Here is a 9,648-nt window from a genome sequence, read left to right as displayed (position 1 = left end):
GGCATACTTGCATTTGTATGGTTCTAACCTGTTTATAGATATATTTTTCGGGCCTCAAATTAGATTTTAATATGAAAAATAGCATAAAATGTATGTCTATCTTTTGTAATAAACATTACAAGCATTAACAATACCTGTGATATTTCATAGCATACGAAGAGAAGTTTAAATAGTGGGGCCTCAGTCATATTATGTTGGGTTTGACACTCCAAATATTAATTCGACGCTCATAAATATACTATAAATGAAAGTAGTTGAGTGGTTTAAGCAATTTAATACGTACTGGGACTCTGTTCGTATTCTGTATTAAATTTCATTTTTTAACATCATAATAGTTTTCAGCTATTGTGGTGGGGGCCCAATAACTTCATATAGCGCAACGACTGGCGCTATCTGTACTTAGTCCCCCCTAAACTTAAAACTGTTGCACAATCTTACTTAAACACATTGCTAAACTCTTATACACAAACAAAAACTCAATTTTTAACTTACACAAATAAACCCAGGGCTTTCACAGTTGCACAATCTTACTTAAACACATTGCTAAACTCTTATACACAAACAGAAACTCAATTTTTAACTTACACAAATAAACCCAGGGCTTTCACATTCGCGCAAAATACTTAGTCCCCCCTAAACTTGAACACTCACAATCTTATGGTGCTTTAATTTCCAAAGCCTTCCAAACCTGTACTGGGTCCTGCCCAGCTGACTTGCGGGTGGATGGATTACAATTGAGCCAAAAACAGTTGGTCAGGGCGAGATACGGCCTCATTTTTAGAGACATTTACTATAGCAAAAGCTTGAACGTCGAAAACTGAATGCGGGCCTGCACGAGAGTTGTTCTTGGCACTCGAATGTTTAGAGATTAAAATACATAGAATCTGCAAGAGCCCACCAAAGTCGCTTACGCGGGCAATAGACATGTTTTTCGCAAAAATGTATTTATTTAAAATAATACGTCAGATAGAAAGTGTTTCGCATTGCTATTATATTTACCTTATAAAGCCACTTTATAAAAATGATATGCCACTGCGTATTATGATTGTTTTATAATAAATATTGCATAAATACTTACACGATTTCATAAACAAAAAAAAACTTTTAATGAGCCATAGTTGGAAGGCTTCATCATTACAGTAAATACAAACTTTTAAAACTAATTAAAAATATATGTCTCATAGAGGAAGATTTATTCTTCAGGATATATATTATTTATTAATTAAGAGTTTCATTCTGTATAAAAAATGAAAGTTGCCAATATTTTCAAAACTCTGGCCACAAATTTTTTTATAAATGTTTTCTAAGGGAGTAAATCTTGTTTCCTCTCTTTCTCCCAAATGTTTCCTCATTTGCACAGGAGCAGAGCAACCTTCGTGCGGGCCCTGGTTCAGTTCCCCAACGTCCGAGCTAATGGACATTACAAATTTCACTAAATGATGCAGTATCTTAGCTGTCTCTCTAATTATAAAGGTGTTAATCTTTTTTTTTTATAACCTTTGAGTGCTAGTTCTCAAAAGGTTCTTTACCTCAGAAAGAGAGAGAGATTCTATTTTTGTCCATATTCGAGCGGAATGTTGAGCAACCTTCGTGCAGGACCCGGTTCAGTTCCCCAACGTCCGAGCTATTGCACATAGCAAATTTCTCTAAATGAGGCAGTATCTCGCCCCCCCCCCCCCCCCCCCCCCCGGATCAATGATTTTAGGGCAGTAAATAAGCAATTGCAATCCATCCAGCCGGCGACTTATCAGTGACTGTGGAAAGAATGTGTGTTCTTAGGACCATTATGGCCTCTTCGCGCATTTTCATTCCCTCACACATTTGAGTATTTGTTTCCCACATCAAGAATTTTGTCAAAAAACGTTCAAGGAAATACGAGCTTATTTATTCCAACTTATAGATAAAAAACAAAAAAAATAAACTGGCGACCCCTGGCAGCAAGTTCAGGAGGTCTCGGCCTATATCTGGCTGGGGTGGGTGTGGGGTTCTCAGTGAGAGATCATACGACCAAGCTGTGATGGAGACTATAAATGGTATGCATAAACCCTAATACTTTACAGGACTTGTCATGGTTTGTGCCTCATTGATAATTCGTTCCAAGTAGTTAAAAGTTAAATCTAAAAGAAATCCAATAAAGTTCAACGATTTTTCTCTCTCTCTCTATGGGCGTATGCAATTAATTTTTCTGTTATATCTTTTATCAGAGCTCGGCCATCAGGCTGTAGATGTTGAGGAAAAGAGGAAGATGCAATGCAGGGAATCGCCCCTGGTATTTATTTCACGAGGTCATTGCGTCGTGGAGTATGAGGAATTGCCCAAGTTCATCGCACACGTCAAGGCTTTGGCGGCAATTGAAAAGCAGTATGAAGGCGCAGATTTAGAAGACTCACATGTTCGAAGACAGAAAACAAAAAAAATTAACGCCGTTGAGACCGTATATGGCGGTTTTTGTGACGAAACAGAAATAAGACTACCTGTCGAAATAGGAATAGGCTTGATTAATGTGGCGTATAATGGAATACCCAACTTTATCGAGTGGGTGCAAGCCCAAGGTGAAATAGAAAAACAGTTTGCGGGGATTGATTTTAAACAGCGTGAAAACTGGTTTATTTATCATGACAAAGTTCGAGCGCAGAATGCATTTAGAGAAATTTTCTTTGGGGATTATGGGGATTATTGTTCCACCTCCGAAGCTGAGGAAATTGCGCCAGAGGATGAGGTTTATTGGAGGGAAAATTTGCATCCCGTCATTAAGGCAGATCTAGATAAAGCTCCACCCACAAGATAACTCTTAGGAACTAATGATGCAAAGGGGACATACTACAGGAACAATGTGCGGGTGGCCTGATGGGGGGGGGGGTTATCCCCAAATCCCGAGACTTTGTCCCCCAACCCAGACTCTGTTCAACCAGAACATTATTTTGTTTGTATATATATATATATATATATATATATATATATATATATATATATATATATATATATATATATATATATGTGTGTGTTTTTTACCTAAATAAAAAAAATCATGTATCATTATTATTATTATTATTGCACACTCCCCTTGAAGATGAAATATGTTAAAAAAAAATGTCGGGTAGTATTTGCTAGAGTACTTGTCATGGGGGTGAATAAGTGATGAGGTCTCTCTCTTATTTTTAAAAACTACTTTAACAGATAAAAAAAAAAAATTGACATTTATACAATTTTTTATTTTTATTATGAGTACATATACAAAAAAAAAGCACTTTTTTATTATTTGTCGTTAGTGTAATAAGATCTAAGGTTCCTCCTTTTACTCGATGGTCTTTTCACTACTTGTGGCGGTACTTGACCTTTCCCTGCTCCATCTTGTTTAGGACGCACCAGCACAAATTCTTTTTTGCATTTTTTCATTACATGGGCCAAATGAGCCAGTGTAGGGTAGTAAGATGCCAGCCATTCTTCTTCTTCTTCTTCACCTGCTCTAGACCAACCCACCCGAGAATTGCAGCCTATACCAAATGGCATAACTATCCGTTTGATAGAATTATTACTCTTGGCTTCGCTCATAATGCGACTCACGGCCTTTTTAAAACACCATCGTCTGTTGATAGTTGTATCTCTCCGCAATCCCGCTACTAAATCAATATCTTTACTGTGCTTAATATGAAATTGGTTAATGTCATTATTTTCAATAGACGCACCTACACTATATTGACATATGAGGGCTAAGAGATAAGGCTGCACATTAGGTTCTGGTGGCGGGGAGAGGATTATATTTCCTGGAGTGTCACGATCCGTAACTACAGCACAAAGCGTTTCAGGACATATTTTCTTTTCAACCACCCCATAAGGATATTTTTCCCACAGCTGTTGGGAGTAACCATTAGAAAACTGGTGTAGGGCAGGAAGATCATAGACAATACAGTCCCCGGGTTTAAATATATCATCGTTGGGGAAATCCACTTCAATAATAGAATCTTTGAGTCTCCGTAATTTGGCTCGCATGTAGTTGGAACACATCTCGAAGCGATTAAAAAGGTTTTTTTAACATAACCTTCGTCTTATATACACCTTGTCACATAGAGTTGTTAGAGGCTTTTATAATATGTAATTCATAGTTTTTCTCTTTGTACAGAGAAATTAGGAAACAATAAATAAATAAATGTGTGTGTGTGTGTGTGTGTGTGTGTGTGTAGAGAAATTAGGTAAAGTAAATAAAAATACAGGTTAACATTTCTTTTTTTGTGGTTTAATTTGTATGAAATATTACAATATAGATTCTACAGTTTTTCTAATCTCATCTTCATTATATTCCATTTCCATTTTCTCTTTGTCTTCATTGTCGTCGTCTTCCACAATAGTGAGCACTTCATCACCCACAGTAACAGACATGGCGCCGGTAGATGGATCATCTTCCACGACAGCTGACCCGTCTTCTCTCACGTCAGCGGCAGGTCCGACAGTAGAAACAGAGTCTTTATCATTCGTAGAAACAGGTGGAATGGCCATACGTGGAATCTTGTGTCTAAAGATGCCATGGGTTGGAGAGCGAGTTGGCGTGTCATTATTTACAGGACATATCATTAAAGTGTCTATACCACGTTCTTGCAGTTTCTGAGCTAATTTGCACATCACAGGGAAATATTTAGTCTCCCATATGTTGCGTTCGCCACTTGTGAGATACTGCCCGCAAGCCTTGCCCAACCCATATGGGAAAATAATCCTTCCCACTTGTCCTCTTCGGCTTCTCTGAAGAATATGTTCAATGGCTTTTCGCAGAGCTTTGTCAAACCAACGCCATCTTTGGTATTCGGTATCATTTTTCAGGCCGTCATAAAAATGCTCATCCAAACTCCATGCTTCGTACCTGGGCTTTTTGTAAGAAGATGGCGTCGCTGGACCGTTGGTAAACTGGGTGATTAATCCAATAAGGTGCGGTAAAACAGCATAACTTTCATAGGGGTCGTCATCCATCCTATTGCAGAATTCGGGTGCTTCGCCAACAAATATGAGGCCGGGGATATCTCTATCAGTTCTAACAGCACGATTTTTGTACGGCAGGTTTTTCCGATGCAATCGAGCATAGGGGTATCGTTCCCATAAAGTGTGCACCATTTCGCTCAACTGCACGCTTGTTGCATCCAAATCATAGAGCAGACAATCACGATTGTTATAGATGGGCAAAGAGGCAAAGTCGCCAATCATGGAGGGGAGCTCCATAGTGCTGGCTTGTGAGGTAGTGACTCGGAAGGGGGTCTATATACACTTTTCACGCCGGCGCGGGGGACAACTGCGCATCGTAGAGTTGCCAGGGGCATTTTTTTTTTCCTTGGAGCTCTGGTCATTACGCACCAATATAACATTAACATCGTAATGTTTTAAGTTTTCATACAGATCTTCGATAATTGGAAGATATGTTTCCTCCCAAACTTCATCTCTTTGAACACAGGTGCGACCAATACCCACAGGTAATACAACTCTTGCGATTTCCGGAGAAGACTTGATGAATCTCGTTATGGCTTCCATAGCCTTTTTGAAATAGATGAGGCGATTTTGCGTTGTATCTTCTTTTAATCCGGTGAGCATATCACGATCTTTGGATTTTTCTATATGCGACTTGGCGATCTCATTGTTCTCTACAGGCGCCCCTATACCATATTGCACTGCAGCAGCAATAATGCAGGGGAGATTTTCAGCTCGACGATTGGAGACATGAATTGAACCGGGAATTGGGCGATCATGGGGAACACATCTCTTGAGATTATACAAAGGCCTGCGTTCACCATAGGCGCTTGCGTGTTTGTATTTCACTGATATGTCCTTCGCCATCCCGTACGGGACGCAAGATATGCAGTTTACAGGATACACAATGCAAGTTTCATTATTGCAAAATTCTTCATCGGTTAAATATCCGGTGTGCGTTTCCAGCCACGTCTCCATTTTTCTTTTTTTTTTACTTTCCCTTATGTTTTGGATAAAGCCTAGTCAACCGCCCTGTGTCGACCCTGCGAATATTCGTCGTGGGGGCTTTGCGCCCTTATATCTCCATCCCTGCTAGTGCGTGTAAAAGTTACCACGTACTGAGCAAATATTTATATTATTATTATAAGGGCCTCGACCAACAAGAAGCCCATAGGAACATTTTTTTTTCACTGACTTAATTAGTATAAAAAAAAACCACCTCAAATAGCGCAATATGTATCTCAAAATATCTTGCCATAAAATATCAATATACGTCAGCTTAATACCCAAACACTGGCAACCTTTTTTTTCAGAAGCAGAAAAGGTCAAACACAGTGCGACATGTTACAATTTTTTTTTAATGTCCCCCCCCCCCCCCCCCCCCATGAAAAAACCATAGTCAGACCATATTCCTTTAATGAAATATATATAAAGTCATGGAGGCCACATCATTATTGGAAGGTTTGTGATAACTTATTGACATTAGGGATACCTTATGTAGTTAATGACATTTCTCGATAATTATCACAAAAAATAAGTACTTGGTCACCTTTCCTAGACTACCAACTGCCATCTTTTTTTTTTTTAATTCACTGCATTATGCAACATGATTTAGCACATTTGCGAGTCATTTTTTCCTTTCCCTGTTTCCTCATAATTATGCCATAAAAAAAAAGAGTAGCGGTGGCTAGAATTGCCAAACCAAAAAAAAAAAAAAAAAAAGAAACTAGCACATATGTAGCGATCTTTGACACTTATTTCGGGGAGGGAAAGGACGGGCAATATATAGCCTAGGATCTTGCCTCCATTCGCCAGTGTCGCACCAGTACACAATGGAACCTTCCCGTACTAAAACGTTTTACTCCAGGGACAGTCTTAAATGTGCCCAAATGCGTTTAGACACCTTTATAAATTGGCCTGTCGAGTGGCTAAACCCCCAAGACCTGGTGAATGAGGGATTTTATTATCTGAGAGTTGCGGATCATTGTTCATGCGCCTTTTGTTGTAAAGTTGTGCATGCTTGGATTGAGGGCGATACGCCCCGTAGTAGGCATGCGAAAGTGTCGCCAAATTGTTCCTTCATAAGAGGCGAAAAGGACAATAACGTTCCTTTGGAAATCACCAAACTGGCATTCGAATATGGGCTGGATTTCTTTTCACCCCTATTCGAACCAAAGAATATAGCAACATCTGATCGTGAGTATATTGTATAAATATAATTTACTAGTTTATCTGTGAATAATTAGTATTGGCGATGTGGAGGGAGGACAAAAAAAAATAAGTATAAACGCAGGAAGTCTTTTCAAATAATTTTTCTTTATTTTTTTTTGTTTTTGAAAGAATTGACTTAGAACCTGTGTCTTATGCATATATGTGATGGAGCATCTTTGTTTTTTTAGAGACCCCACCCCGCGAGGAAGAAACTAAAATGACTGGAGATGATTTGCAGGTTCTGGGGGTAATTCCATACGCTAAACCTAGATATCCAGGCTTGGCAACATACAAACAGCGTTTGGAAACATTCGACCTCAGCTGGACTGGTTGTGTCAAGCAAACATCTCACGAATTGGCAGAATCAGGATTTTTCTTCTGTGGTAAACAAATATTGTTGGAGTTTTTGTTATTTTTAGTGTGTGCGTGTGTATCCTCCTGGCCGGGGAGGATTTACTGGGCGCAAATCCTTAACTGTAGCCTCTGTTTAACTCAACAGTAAAATGGGTACTTGGTTGTAAAAAACGATTCTTCGAGGTGGGGATTGTATTCTAGGGACCTGCCCGAAATGCTAGGCCGTACAAGAATGTAACAACTCTTGTATATATCTGAAAAAAAAGTGTGTTTACTCCCCCAATTGTGCTTGCGGGGGTGTAGCTCTGGCTCTTTGGTCCCGGGAAGTGTGTGTGTGTGTTTGTGTTTGTGTTTGTGTTTGTGTTTGTGTTTGTGTGTGTGTGTGTGTGTGTGTGTGTGTGTGTGTGTGTGTGTGTGTGTGTGCGCGCGCGTGTGTTTTTGTATTACAACATTGCCGGATGTGAGCTATAATAATAATAATGAATGGGAATATTTTTTTTCTTAAATTTACAGGCCTAAGTGACCACATGCGCTGCTTTTTCTGTGGGAATGGTTTTCGTAATTGGGAACCCGCTGACGACCCTTGGACACTGCACGCGCAATGGTATCCTGAGTGCACCTTTGTCAACATTAAAAAGGATGCACAGTTCATTAAGAATGCTAGAGAATCTTCGCAGCGTCGAACTATAAAACCCATAGATGAACATCTTTTAACTGGTCTGATGGAAGGTTTGGGTTTTTTCCCAGCATTAATTGAACATTTTGGATTTCCTGATGTCTGTGTGAGACCTGCCTTAAGGCTATATCTCAAAAGCACCAAAGATTTATTACCGTTTGTTACAGAGGCCAGATGTATAGAATTAATGTTGTGGTATATGCAAGAGAGCACTAAAGCCGAAATGGGTTTAAGGGGAATTCATCATGAGGATGTGGAAGGTAGGGTAGAGCCTGCGAATCTGGAATGGCAATCCGCGCCCTCTGACATGGAAACAGTCGCCACAGCTAATGAAATGGATGTCGACGTTGTTGGGTCAATGAGCGGGTTCATGAGCACTAATCTTGGTTTGCGGGCTTTGCCTTCTCCTGTTGAAACAGAGGCGGAAGAGACGACTATAGTCGCTAATGAAATGGATGTTGAAACTGGCGAAGAGGCCACAGACTTTGATGCGACATCCCATGTTGAAACTGTGATGAACACATCTACGCCAACGTCTTGGGCTGCTGATATTTTGTGTAAGGTGTGCTTTAACAATGCGTTGAGTCTCGTACTGCTGCCCTGCAGACATATGGTAACATGCAGTAATTGTCTTGTATCTATGAGAAACTGCCCCATTTGCAGATGCACCATTTCGCATGTCCTTCGACCGATTATTTCCTAAGAAGACAAAAAAAGGCATAGAGACTAATTTATTTATGTAAATAAAAATTGTACAAATGTCGAGTTGTTTTTTTATATTCATAAATTAGTATAAATAAGCTCACATTTTCATGAACAGTATTTTTTTTTGGGGGGGGGGGGGGATTAGATTGCAATTGCTTATTTACTGCCCTAAAATCATTGATCCGGGGGGTGGGGGCGAGATACTGCCTCATTTAGAGAAATTTGCTATGTACAATAGCTCGGACATTGGGGAACTGAACCGGGTCCTGCACGAAGGTTGCTCAACATTCCGCTCGAATATGGACAAAAATAGAATCTCTCTCTCTCTCTCTTTCTGAGGTAAAGAACCTTTTTTGAGACCTAGCACTCAAAGGTTAAAAAAAAAAAGATTAACACCTTTATAATTAGAGAGACAGCTAAGATACTGCATCATTTAGTGAAATTTGTAATGTCCATTAGCTCGGACGTTGGGGAACTGAACCAGGGCCCGCACGAAGGTTGCTCTGCTCCTGTGCAAATGAGGAAACATTTGGGAGAAAAAGAGGAAGCAAGATTTACTTCCTTGGAAAACCTTTATAAAAAATTTGTGGCCAGAGTTTTGAAAATATTGGCAACTTTCATTTTTTATACAGAATGAAACTCTTAATTAATAAATAACATATATCCTGAAGAATAAATCTTCCTCTATGAGATATATATTTTTAATTAGTTTTAAAAGTTTGTATTTACTGTAATGATGAAGCCTTCCAACCATG

General features: G+C 39.3%; 1 protein-coding gene across 1 annotated transcript; it reads left to right on the top strand.

The window, feature by feature from the left end:
• The first annotated feature begins 6,932 nt into the window (after positions 1–6,932).
• On the top strand, positions 6,933–8,899 carry LOC138361262 (baculoviral IAP repeat-containing protein 8-like). The gene is made up of 2 exons (XM_069320646.1): positions 6,933–7,541; positions 8,026–8,899. The coding sequence occupies exons 1-2, from the start codon at positions 7,376–7,378 to the stop codon at positions 8,889–8,891; spliced, it is 1,032 nt and encodes a 343-aa protein (XP_069176747.1). The 5' UTR covers positions 6,933–7,375; the 3' UTR covers positions 8,892–8,899.
• The last annotated feature ends 749 nt before the right edge of the window (positions 8,900–9,648 follow it).

Source organism: Procambarus clarkii, unplaced genomic scaffold, assembly GCF_040958095.1.
Source record: "Procambarus clarkii isolate CNS0578487 unplaced genomic scaffold, FALCON_Pclarkii_2.0 HiC_scaffold_270, whole genome shotgun sequence".
In the NCBI taxonomy this organism is placed as follows: domain Eukaryota; kingdom Metazoa; phylum Arthropoda; class Malacostraca; order Decapoda; family Cambaridae; genus Procambarus; species Procambarus clarkii.
Note: the sequence above shows the minus strand (reverse complement) of the source record. Positions and strands in the feature narration are given on the sequence as shown.